General features: G+C 49.6%; 1 protein-coding gene across 1 annotated transcript; it reads right to left on the bottom strand.

The window, feature by feature from the left end:
* Positions 1-4,083: 4,083 nt before the first annotated feature.
* On the bottom strand, positions 4,084-7,531 carry LOC123069366 (DEAD-box ATP-dependent RNA helicase 21-like). The gene is made up of 3 exons (XM_044492219.1): positions 4,687-7,531; positions 4,499-4,556; positions 4,084-4,297 (listed from the first exon to the last, which is right to left on the bottom strand). Exon 1 carries the CDS (start codon positions 6,696-6,698, stop codon positions 4,764-4,766), a length of 1,935 nt encoding a protein of 644 aa, XP_044348154.1. The 5' UTR covers positions 6,699-7,531; the 3' UTR covers positions 4,084-4,297; positions 4,499-4,556; positions 4,687-4,763.
* Positions 7,532-13,527: the final 5,996 nt, after the last annotated feature.

Genomic DNA, 13,527 nt, shown 5'->3' with positions numbered 1-13,527 from the left:
GAACGAAAACTTGCTCGAGATTATCGCATGCTACTGCACTCAAGCGAATCGTGTCCCCCAGCACCCAGATGTGTGTGTCATCGTCATCCGACTCATGGTGCCACACATTGAGCTGAAATCCCTTCGCATGGATGAGGAAGAGGCTGGACTCTTTGTATGAGAGCGTGAGGCTGGCGGCGTACACTTTTTCCGGCAGGTTCAAGGTGGACAGGCATGCCGTGGCCAGATCCAGCAAAAGAATGTAGCCAATCTCTACTGCCATGTAGAGCTTGTTGTGGACATACATCATGTCCGTGATTCTGGACCATGCAGTCACCTCTACTGTTGCCAGGATGGCTTCGCATCAGGCGCCAGACTTCTGCAGGACACAAGCTTGCACGGAGAAGATCTTCCGTGTCGGCGCCATCGGGAACATGAGAGATAATGCCATGAATGCCATCCCTGGGAAAGAAAAATGCACTTATATTATTAGTGTGGACGTCCCGAAGACTGGGTAGCGGCTCTGGCGGCGGCGGCGGAAGGGGATCAACTCTTCGTGTCGGGCACAAGGGTTAGCACATGGCGAGCCGCTTATCTAAATACTTGGTGAGGAGGCAGCCATTTCGGCAGTCGAAGAGATGTCGACGGCCGGCAATTTTGACCGCAGCGGCCGCATGGGCAAGCATTGGGTCACCTGGGATGGACACGAACGCCGGGACCGGGACAGGGCGTCGGAGTCCTCCACAAAGTAGCCGAGGTGCCGGGGAGGGTTGTGCCCACGGAAGGCAGGGTCGGAGGCGATGCGGAGCCACAACTTGGATGATGTGAGCTGTAGTTTCATTCAGGTTGCACGCTTTAGTATCTCTACTCCTAATGGAGCAGTATTTGGCATTAGAACTTTGTAAGTTCACCAAGGCACCAGGTGACCCAGCTTTTTGGTATGAATTCTACATTGTGCATAATGCGTCCATATTTGCTTGAATCAATTTTGATGCACCACAACACATGTTAGTCTTATTTGGCACGAACATGGTTCTTTTTATATAAACACAGACATGCAAATGCATAAGTAACCCAATTATGATTTTGCTGGAGCAGAGAACCTTTTTCTTTTGCAGGCAACTAATAAGGTTCTAATCCGATAAAAGCTTTAATATTTCACATGCATTCCCATCGGCTTGTCATAGAGGCAAAAGAGGGCGAATACAAAAGTCTTAGATAATGAAAAAACTGCATAGATGGCTCATACCAAGGCGAATGGTTAAACAATGCGAGGTTATTCGTCGTGATCATCCTCATCATTCAAAGTGGGAAAGGTGGGAGGCCAGATAGTCATAAGGGGAAAGATAGTTGTAAAATATATACCCTGCACCTTGATCTCATATGTCGTCTCCTTCCTGCTTCTCAGGTCAACAGAAATGATAGTTCTACTTGTCCACAAACATAAGAACACAAATCCACCATCTTCCGAGACTGCACACACCCGAAATCTCTCATGGCGGTCCTGTGCTGCATGCACAACAAACCTGTCAACCAGCTCCCACCTGTCTTCACCGTTGTCGTCCATCTGGTGGTTCCAGACGCTGAGATGGAACCTGTCTCTGTGGATGAGAAAAAGCCCAGAATCATCTCCATGCGAGAGCTTGAAGTCCGCGCCGACTTTATCCGGGACTTTGACGACAAAGAGTCGTAGACGTGGAGCAACAAAATCCAACCCACAAATGTAGCAATTGTCGAGCACAATGTAGAGCTTGTCATTGACAATCATCATCGAGCGAACAAACTTTAATGGCACAGGGAGCTCTCCTTCAGCCAAGATGGCTTCACCCCAGGCATCAGATTGCCCGACATACACTCGGGCCGATAACTTTCGCCCGCTGAGACGCACAGACACTAAAACTATGCCGTCGTTGTTGTCCCTAAATAACAAGTAGAGACATTGACTACTGTAGTCCAGCGGACTTAACCTGCCAATGTGTAATAGCTCCGGCGGTAGTCGGATAGGGAGCACCCCCCTTGCCGGGCACAGCGGGCTGAACATGGTGTATCCGCCGCACCCAAATGGCCGGGACTTGAGGGCATCTCCAGCCGAGCCCCCAGGAACGCCCCCTGACCACTTTTTTGACACCGGCGCTTAAAAATCATCCCAGCCACGTCCCCAAGACCCTACTTTTCGTTGGATTTGGTAAAAAATACAGCCGGCGCTCTCGGGGCGAACCCAGGCCACCGGGGGGCTGTTGGGGGCGGAGAGAGAAGATTTTGCATGTCATTGGCCCACCGTCAGCCTCCCACTTGGCTCTGTATACTTTTTCTCCCGGGCCCCACCCACGTGCTCTTTCCCACGCCGCCCTCCCCAACCTCTCTCCCGCGGCCCGCCCCAACCTCTCTCCCTTCCTCGCCGCGCCCTCCCCAACCTCTCTCCCTCCCTCGCCGCGGCCCTTCCCATCCTCTCTCCCTCCCTCGCAGGCAACCGCCTCTCCGGCCCCCTCCCCGCCAGGCTCCACCGCGCCACTCCGGCTGGATCCCGCGGGCACTCCCGCTGCTGGTCGCGGCCGCCTCCTTGCCGTGCGCCGGCCTTTGCTCCCCGCGCGCCGCGCGCTGCCGCCCTGCTCGTCGCGCGTCGGCCCGGGCGTGCCGGAGCTGCCGCTGGCCGGAGCCGCCATACAGCGAGCTCGAGGAGGCCACTGGCCGGAGCTGGCGAGGCGGGGGCACGGCCGGAGCGCGCGTGGGCGGGATGGAGGAGGAGCGTGCCTGGCCGGGCGAGGAGTAGCCGCCGAAGAGGCTGCGCGCGTGGCCGTGGCGCGCGGAGCTCCGCCGGTAGGCGTAGAACGACGGGCTGGGCACGTACTGCTGCGCCGTCGTCGAGTCCCTGGACGGCGTGTCCGGCATCGTCGCGTAGCTCCGGCTGTTCTGCTCTTCTCGTCATCAATGTACCTCTCCTCCACCCACCGATCCAGCCAGTTCCTCCAGCTATTCTACTCCGGCGTGGGCGTGCTGTTGGCGGACGACACGGCGTGGGCGTGGCCGGAGCAGCGCGGACGTGGACTGGGCAGGTGTGTGGGTGGGGCGACGACTGGAACAAATCTCACCCCAAAGAAAAAAATTCGCCGGGGCCTTCCCAGGAGGCCAAAAAAACGCCTCCTGGGGGGCACAACGGCTGGAGATGCCTTGAGGAGGAGGCGGCCGTTCCGGCTGTCGGCGATTCTTACAGATTGATTGCAGTGGTGGAAGCCGGCGCGATTCACGGCATAGCGGAGCTCCCGGGCTTCCGAGACGCTCACGAACACCGTGCGCAAGGTGGAGCAGTGGTTGACGTAGAAGCCGAGGATGCGGGGAGGGTGACGGTCGCGGAATCGTCGGAGGAAGACGGTGTCGGTGGCGACGCGGAGCCATCGCTTGGAGACTAGGGCGGCATGGACGAGGAAAGCCGGGAAGCCGAGGCGGAGCAGGATCTCCCGGAGCAGGTCGTCGTCGCCGATCACCGCCGCCATCGCGGCCTCGCCGCCTCTCCTTCCACGAAGGTGGAGCAGCTCGTCAGGTAGGTCCATACCGCGGCGGACGATTTGGGCGCTAAGTCTGGCAGCGGAGGATGCACTCGTGATCTTGTACTTGGAGCCGGCCGGAGGCGCTGGGGCAAATAAATTTATTTTGGGCTCATTCTGTTCCGTTGCATGTACGCGTAAATAAAGCCCAAAAGCCCACCGACATGGCGCGGGCGAGAAGATTTCCTTCCTTTCGTGACCACCCGGCCATCCGTGGAGATCATGAAGAGAAAAACCTCAAAAAAATGAAGAAAAAGAAGAAGAAAAAACATCTACTATGCAACAGAGGCGTCAGAGATGCAGAACTGTTAACTGAGAGGCAACTTATGCATACATCCCACGTGAATCATGACTACGATCCCTCCTCCTTCCGACCTGTATGGAGAACATGAGTACCTGATGGCATTATTGTGTCCATCGGTGCACACCTCTTCTCATTTCAGTCGGCAGGGCACACAAAGCTCAAGATTCACGCATATACTCCCTCCGTCCCGAAATAAGTGTAAGAGAGACACTTATTTCGAGACGGAGGGAGTACTTAGCAGCCAGGAGGTTGTGGTGATTGTCCAAAAATTCAGAGTAGAGGAAGATGCGGCCGGAAGCCAGCACCATTACCGTCTCTGCTGAAATCAGTAAATCACCAGCAGTAGTGCGTACTCCCACAAACTGAGCGCAACAAAAAAAAAATTGGATCGAAATTTGTGGAGGGGTACTCCTCAGTCCTCACCCGAGTTCTTGCGTATATCTGGCGGCGGCCATGGGCGTCGTCTCCTCCTCTGTGCGAATTGTCCCGTATGAGTAGTAGATTACAGTATTAGCACGATGATTAAGATAAAGTTAAAACATTTGAGATATTTTTGTCTTAGTAATTGTGATATTTTTTGGCTCCCTTTCTTTTGACGAAATCTTAGAATGCGAAAAGCTGCAAAATAGAGTACCGAAGTGCATACAAAAAACTATTAAGAAAGTTTAGTCACCTCATAGGACTACAATATAATGTTGACCGGAATGAAGATCATATACATCAGATGAACCCTGCATAAATCAACCACCAAAATACACTGAAGTTGCGTCAAACCAAATGTTCGTTTTACAACAGAAAAAATGACAATAAAATGGTTCAAATGGTTCAAATGGTTAGTGCAATGTTTGCACCTCATCTTACCCCTCACATTCTAGCAGAAATTCAATCTCATTACGGCGAAGCACCTTCGGTTCCTTTCGCGCGGGTAATCTCATCCGTCAGTGGTATGCATGGACGGTGCCATTTCTTCTCGGAGGTCTACCAGGAAGAGACCCTGGCTTGAACTTGGACGTCTCATGCCTGGCAAGCTCCGGCGGCACGGGACTATTGCTCTGCACAAGCATCTGCCTAAGATCGAAGAAAATGTCAGTGTCCTCCAGAGTCAAAAACGATGTCGAGAGCCCCTTCTTTCCTGCACGCCCGGTTCTCCCGATACGATGCGTGTACAGATCGATCGAGCTAGGCATCTCGTAGTTGATCACATGGGCGACCTCCGGGACATCGATGCCGCGGGCGGCAAGGTCAGTGGCCACGAGGACGTTGAACCTGCCCTTCCTGAACCCGTCGAGGCTGGCCATCCTCTCGTCCTGCGACTTCCCTCCGTGCAGCGCCGTGACCCGGCACAACCCTGCGTTTTCCACGTCATGGGTGAGCTTCTCCACGGAATTCTTGGTGTTGCAGAACACAATGGCCGTCCTGTCCTTCCCGAGGTCGGCGAGTATCCTCTTGAGCCGTGGCATCTTTTCTTGGACCTTCACCATGACCACGTTCTGGGTGACGAGGTCCGCGGCCTTGCCGGCAGAGCCGACCGTGACGACCACCGGGTTCCGGAGGTACTTCCTGGCGAGCCGCTCCACGGCCGGCGGCATGGTGGCGCTAAACATGTGGGTCGTCCTGTAAGTCCTCGCCTCATCCAGTTCCTCGTCCGCGTTCTCTGGCTTCAGGTGGCTCGACGGCATTGCGTCGAGCACACCGACAACCTGGGGCTCGAAGCCCATGTCGATCATCCTGTCGGCCTCGTCGAGCACGACGTAGCTACACCGGTTGAGCACGGCGTACCTGCTCTCCAGGCAGTCGAGGAGCCGGCCGGGCGTCGCGACGATGACCTCGCACCCCCGCTCGAGCATGCTGGCCTGCTTCTGGATGGTCGACTGGCCGTCCGACTTGCCACCGACAATGGACACCACCCTGATGCCTAGGCACGCCGCAAGCTTCACCGTCTCCCTCTCGATCTGCTGCGCGAGCTCCCGGGTCGGCGCCAGGACAAGCGCGTACGGGCCCTCGTCCGCCTCGCTGTGGCTGGTCGGCAGCGGCATGCGGGCGATGTATGCCAGCATGGGGAGCACGAAGGCAGCGGTCTTGCCTGAGCCAGTCTGAGCAACGCCGATGACATCGCGACGCTGGAGGCCGAGCGGCACGGCGGCCATCTGGATCGGCGTGGGCTTTCTGTACCCGGCCCTGTCGACGTTGCGGAGCAGCTCGGCGCCGAGCCCGCTCTCCGCCCAGCTCCGCATGGGCCGTGGCACGCGGGAGCCCCTGTAGGAGATGCCGAAGTCCTCGCGGAGGATCCGCCAGTCGCGCTCCGTCATCTCCTCGGCGCGCTTGTCCGTCCAGTGCCTGTCCACGCGCATGTCCAGGGCGTCGTACGTCGCCGCGGCGTCCTTGTGGAGCGCGGCCGCTGCGGCCTTCTTCTGCTCGCGCCGGTCGATGCCGGCGAGGAAGCCGCGGCCGTAGAGCAGCAGGGCGCCGTGCGGAGGCTGGTTGTTGACGGCGTCGACGCGGCTGGTGTCGTCCGTGCTCGCCCAGTCGAAGCGGAACCTGTCCCGCGGCTTGGCGACCGTCTTGGGCTTCTTGTCCTTGGACCCCCCGAGGTACTGCTCCCTGATCGCCTCGAGCTCCTTCTCCCGCGCCCTCTCCGCCCGATCTTTCTCCCTGCCGTCCCTGTCCTGATCTCTGCCGCGGCGGTCACGGTGCCGGTCCGGGTAATGTCGGCACGAAAAGGGGGGATCGTGAGGGGGAGGCGGCGGAGTGGGGAGCTCGGAGCGACGCTGGTCGGCGACGGCGGCCTGGCGGCGCTCGAGGGCGAGGCGCTGGCGTTTTTCGCGGGAGAGGAACACCGGGCTCGGCTCCGCGGCGTCCAACGTTCGCTTCATGGCGGCACGGAGACGGGAGGGAGGATTCGATGCTGCTTCTTCTTCTGTACATAAAGGCCGGCGGATCAGCCGCCGACGCCGACTCGGAGGGGAGTTCGTATCCGGCACGGTCAACGGCTGAAAATGGCGGCAGATTACCGCGGGCCATAATGATCGCGCGAGGAATCCATGATGTCTATCATATTTGGCTGTCACGTATCTTTTTTTTGGATGCGCTACGCGTCCGCCGGCTGATCAGATCTGTGTCGCATCGAGCGCTCAAACGTGCCTTCATTATTGCAACACCGGTCTTGTTGCAGAATTATTTCTGCAGGTCGTGTTGCATTTTTTGCAACCGAGGTCTTGTTGCAGAAAAAAATCGCAAGACAAATTTCGTTTAAAAAAAGACCTATCATAGACCATTGCAACACTACATATGTTTCAGAAACATAGCTCCTGTTGTAGAAGCGCGTTTTACAAAGACGGTATGTGGGCTCTCACTAAGACATGTGTAAGGCAGGGGAGGTGCCGGACATAGAAGCTGCGATCCGCCGGGTGATCGTAAGAGTTCCCCCTTTTTTTTACCTAAAATCTAAAAAGTGCACGCGCACCATTTAGACGGAACGAGCGGGCGGCTCCTGGCCGCTCGATCCCGCCCTGAATCGCCGCACGCGTCCAACTTTCGTAGGCTACGATTTTCCCCGAGTTTCCCATTCTACCCCTCCGCCGACACGTTCCCCTCTTCCTCGCCCGACGCCACCGACCACTCGCTCCCCACTCGCCCCCGATCTCTCTCTCTCTTGCACGACGCCCCCGCTCGCCTCTCTCTCTCTCTCTTGCGCGACGCCGGCCACCAGTCGCCTCTCTCTCTCGCGCGCGACGCCGCTCTCTCCCCGTTGATGCGCCCTCTCTCTCCCTCTCGCCGGCATCTTGCTCCGCACCGCCGCTCACTGCTCCCCACCACCCTGGTTCACACAAAGCTGCCATTTTTATTCGCCGGCGATGCGCTGCTGGGCGAGGAGGAGCTGGATCCACATGCGCTGGTCCTCGATCTGCTTGTGGATAGGCGTGAGGAGTCGCTGAAGCGGAGCCCGAGCAGCGCCGGCGCGGGCGTGAAGACGACGGCGGGAGGAGGTGGAGCCCGAGCGGGAGGATCTGGAGCCGCATCTCAAGTATTGAAGCTACCTCGGCGACGCAACGACGCTTGATGTGGAGCGGCGCCTGAGCCGCGGAGTCGGCGGTCATATCCATGGCGACGGCGACGCCGCCAAAGGTACTCTTCCTCCTCTGGTTCAATTCAACCCCTTTCTTTCATGGATTAAAGCATGGAGTACATTCAGTTCAGCCCCTTGCACTGATTTGGAGGTAGCAGTAGCAATAGCACTGATTTGCAGTGATTTAGAGTAGTTGTAGTAAATCTGAATTACTCCAGTGTGCAGATTTGCAGTAAACTTGAATTACACTAGTGTGGATTTGCACTGATTTGAAGTAGCTTTGATGCAGTAGGCTTGCTTATTTGATCTACAGTTGGGAAGGAGATTAATAGGCCTGCTTATTTGAAGATTTATAGTTGCACAGGAGTATTCAATTAGTTGGCATACTCATCATTTCTACTTGCACAAACTGTATCCAATTAATTAACATCCTCAGCCACAAGAGTAGCTATTTTTTAGTCCCATCTTCAAATTTTTGAGGGTTGCCCAAGAGTATCAAATGACTTGGCACCCTCAGCCTTCTAGTTGCACAGGAGTATTTAATTAGTTGGCATCTTGAGCATTTTCTAGTTACACAATAACACCTAACTAGTTGACATCCTCAGCCTTTCTAGTTGCACAAGAGTAACTACTTTTAGTTGGCATCCTCTGCATTTTGTAGTTGCATAACTAACATAATATCAAGTTGGCATCATCAACCTTTTTTATCCAGTTTTTTCTGAAGAAGAACAAATATTTTATATGCAGTGTTAACTAATCACCTTCGGCAGCTTTTGTTTGCAAAACCTTAGGTGATCACGTCGGAATGTGATCACTTTTGACACCGTTTTCTGATGACAGGAAATAGAATTTCATCTTCTTTTCTGTTTCATTTTTAGTATATAATACATCCTATAGAACATATTCCCCCTATTGCAATTTGTGTGAGACAAGACTACTTGTATGCTCGTTTTTAATACTGTTCTTGTGCTTTTTCTAGTCTCGTTTTTAATACTTTTAATACAGGAAATAGAATTTCATCTTCTTTGCTGCACAAATTTGCAGCAAAAGTTGGCTTTGGATACAAGTTTAGCTGCACAATTATATGTTTATATTTGCACAAACAACAAATCCAGTCTTTTTCTATGGGAGAGAAGTGAAGTGGTGGTTGGTAGTGGTCGGCTCGTCACCTGGCGGATCTGGGAGCGATCGCTCGCGCGATCGAACGGCCACGGGCCGGCCGCCCGTTTCGGTCAGTTAGTGGCCGGCCACTTTTTAGACTTTAGGTTTTCTATTTCATATAGTCCGTGTGTTGGTTGAACACATTTTTTGCAGGAAAAGATAGACTGAATGTAGTGTCTGCAAATAGAAGCCCATATTTGTGCCAACTAAACATGGATCCAAAACCATCTTTTCCTGCAATGTGTGCAACCAACAACCAAAAGACTAGAACAAATGGACTCCAGTCTGGGCTGTTTTGTTGCACACATTTGCATAAAAAAGTTGGCTTGGACCCATGCTTAGTTGCATAAATATGTTCTTCTTTTTGCAGAAACAGTACACCCAGTCCATCTTTCTAGTCTGGGATTTTTCTTTTGCACACATGCCGCAGGAAAGTTGGTTTTGGACCAATATTTTAGTTACACAAATATGTGCTTCTTTTTGCACAAACAGTACACCTAGTCCATCTTTCTAGTCTGGGCCATCATACAGTTGAGATTAGTACTTTTTCTGGAGAACTCAATGCAGCTAGTATTTTCAACAGCATCAGCGTCATTTTTATAAACTCGGTTTTTGGTTTGGTGACGGTGTGATGATTTTTTTTCTCTCGTCATGCAAGTGTTGAATAACTATTTTTCTGACTTGGTATCCTCAAGATTTCTTGTTGCACAAGAGTATCCATTTAGTTGGCATCCTCAGCATTTCTAGTTTCAAGGAACAATATACAACTAGTTGACATCCTTAGTTTTTCTAGTTGCACAACAGTATATAATTTAGTCCCATCTCCAAAAAAATTGAGGGTTGCCAAAGAGTATCTTTGACACCCTCAGACTTTATACTTGCACAGTAGTATCCAATTAGTTGGCATCCTCAGCAATTCTAGTTACACAATACTTTTCTAACTAGTTGACATACTCAAGACTTTTTCTAGTTGCACAAGAATATGTATTTAGTTGGCATCCTTAGCATTTCTAGTTGCACAATACTTTTCTAACTAGTTGACATACTCAAGACTTTTTCTAGTTGCACAAGAGTATGTATTTAGTTGGCATCCTTAGCATTTCTAGTTGCACAGAGAACATAATACTGTGTTGGCATCCTACAATTTATACAGTACCTACAATTTATTGAACATTTTTTCTATCTACAATGTGCAGGTCTATGATTCAGACAGTAGCTACATGAAAAGAAGGGCATGATTTTCTGCAGATCAATGCAAGTGAACATATCAAGCAAGGTCTGCTACAGCAACTTCAAAGATAGAAGCAAAATCAGATTTCAACTATAATTGTCTATAGCTATTTTAGTTAGATTTGCACATTTAGATCAACGGTTTGATGGCAGTGTGTTTCAAATTTGTGATGGCAGTGTGTGAACCTATTTTCTAAGAACTATATTTGCAGATTGTTTTTTATTAGAACATATCGTATATCGCTCGTCATCGTATATTGTTTGTCTTCTTCCAGATTTTTCAAGTTCCTGCCAAGGTTGCACAGTTTTGACCCATTTTATATTTCCAGTTTCACAGTTCCTGCTTATAGTTGGATGCTAGAACGGGGTTAGTTGCACAAAATAGGTTTAGTGTTGTATAATCTATTGAGTTGGCACACAACACTCATTCAGTTGACTACCTTATTTGGCTTAGTTGCACGAAAGCAATCTACTGGTTGAACAATTTTTCCGCAAACACACTATGCAAGATTCATTTGATTTTTGACAACCAAATACATGAGTTCTTGCCAAAGTTGCACAGTTCTGACACTTTTATATTTCCAGTTGCACAGTGCCTCCTCATAGTTGGATGCTACAACTGGGTTAGTTGCACAAGAAAAGGTTTAGAGTTGCATAATCTGTTGAGTTGGCACACAGCACTCATTCAGTTGGCTATCTTATTTGGCTTAGTTGCACGAAAGCAACCTACTGGTTGCACAGTTTTTCCTCAAACACACTATGCACGATTCATTTGATTTTTGACAACCAAATATACAAGTCAAAGATGTGTGCAAGGAAATCACTACAAGGAGCAAGATATACAAAAGAGAATCTCGAAGAAGATGGGCAAGTCTTCTCACCTCTGGATCCTAGAGGTAGGTTTTCTTTTTTGTCCCTCCTCTCTTCTGATCTGGCTTTTTCTGGTCTTCTCTCTGATTTCTAAGCCCTCTTCTCTTCTCTTGTTCTTTTGTTCTGGCGATGAAGGTCCTGCAAACTGGGCAGATCCTTCTTTCGTGAGGAAGAAGAAGATCCTGCCTGGTCTTTGATCTACTTTTTTATTGTCTTTTTTGTGATCTCTAAGCCTCTTCTCTTCTCTTATTTGTTCCTGGGAGCCGCCATGTTGTCCTTCTCTCCTAGCGATGAAGGATTCTGCAACCTGGGCAGATCCTTCTTTCGTGAGGAAGAAGAAGATAGCCAGGGCGCAGTTGGTGGGCGGGGCATGGTTTGGCGAGGAGGGTGCACGTGATCCCGCGGCTAGCTGGCGGGCGGGGCAGTTCCCTTTTTCGCTCCGATGGGCGGGGACCAGGTGGACCATTTGGGCGGGCGGCGGGCGGTTCCCTTTTTCGTTCGGGCGGGCGGGACCAGGTGGACCACGTGGGCGAGCGGGGGACTGTTTCCTCTTTCGCTCGAGGGGGGACCAGGTGGTTTCCTTTTTCGGGTGGCCGCTGGCTAGCGATCCCAGGGCGGCCGGCCGCCCACTAGACGCGTCCTTTTTTTTAACATAATACAGAAGATTGAGATTTAACCAAGTCTCAGTATAGAAGAGAGAAATTATATAAGGGTGTGGCTAGGTCTCAGTCGATTGGGATTTAACATAGTACAGAAGAGAGAAATTATGTAAGAATGTGGCTAGATCTTAGTCGATTAAAATTTAACCAAGTCTCAGTCAAATAACAGAGAAAAAGAAAAAGATTGCATTATTTTTTTGCACGGATCTGAATATAAAGATCTTATGCATATAGCATCGAGTGAGATTTAATGAAGTCTCGGTCAACTGAGACTTTTTTCGCGGGGCAAATAGAAGTTTTATTCCATAATGATAGGGTTACAGTCCAGTGGCAGTAGTGCCTCAATCATAATTAGAGTTACATAAAAAGAGTTACATGTTGGCTCTAACGGAAAAGAAAGTTACATGTTGGTTATAGTCCAGTGACAGTAGTGACTGATTTTGTAACCACCATGTAGACTGTAACCACCATGTAACTTTCTTTTTCGTTAGAGCCAACATGTAACTCTTTTTTAAAAATATTAATTTATTCATCTTCAATCATAATTATGGCAGTATAACGAACACCAGAAATAGTAAAAATTACATCAAGATTCGTAGGCCATTAGCGACGACTACGAGCACTGAAGCAAGACGAAGATGCACCGCTACCATCGCCCCTCCCTCGCCAAGCCGGGCAAAAGTAGTAGACAGTCGGGAAGTAGAAGCGGCCGTCGATAAAAAGTAGCGTAGATCGAAAGCATGGCTAGCATGTAACTTCATAGTTTAATTTTGCATGGCCAGCCTTTGAGAAGCCATGTACCACAATGCTAACACTCTTCTAATCTTATTTTAATTTCGGTCTATTTCGCACACTCCAAAATTGTTTTCACGCTTCTTTAGTTAACCCATTTCAAAACACATATTTCACTTATTTCCAAACAATGATTTTGGCCCATTCAAAAATAATAATTTCACTAATTTTTGAAAAGATTTTTGATTTAAAAACTGGTTTCGCTCATTTGAAAATACTTATTTCACTCATTTTAAAATCTTATTTCACTTATTTTTAAGAAAGAATTATTTCACTCATTTAAAAACACTCATTTCACTCAATCTTAATAAAAGGATTCACCTAGTTCAAAAATGGATTTCCACCGTTTCAATAAAAAGATATCACTCATTTCAGAAGAAAAAAATTGATTTCACTTACTTCAAAAAACATATTTCACCCATTTACAAAAAATGATTTTGATCGACTGAAAATAATGATTTTACTAATTACAAAAACTCCTATCACTAAAGTCAAACAACAGATTTCACACATTTAAAAAATCACTTGTTTCCAAAAATCGATATTTCTCAATTCCAAAAATTATTTCACTTCTTTCAAAAAAATCACTCATTCCCCAAAACACATTTCATTCGACTAAAAGCACTAATTTCACTCATTGCAAAAAAAATGTTGAAATAAGCAGCTTCACACATAAGCAGTTTCATTGAAATAAGCAACTCCACTTATACTGCGCAAATATTAGCTTCACACACTGATATCTGGTCTTGTTCAAGAAAATCACAAAAGGGGTTGTTTTGCACTATGAAATAGACTAAGTGAAATAAGTTAATATAAACTTTTAAATTTAAATGTGTTTGAAATATATCCAAGAGCTTGTTCTAAAGGCCTTGGTGCCAAGAATTCAAATATATAAAAGATGATTCTGTTTTAAGAGATATGAAT

This window comes from Triticum aestivum, chromosome 1A, assembly GCF_018294505.1.
Source record: "Triticum aestivum cultivar Chinese Spring chromosome 1A, IWGSC CS RefSeq v2.1, whole genome shotgun sequence".
NCBI lineage: Eukaryota > Viridiplantae > Streptophyta > Magnoliopsida > Poales > Poaceae > Triticum > Triticum aestivum.
Note: the sequence above shows the minus strand (reverse complement) of the source record. Positions and strands in the feature narration are given on the sequence as shown.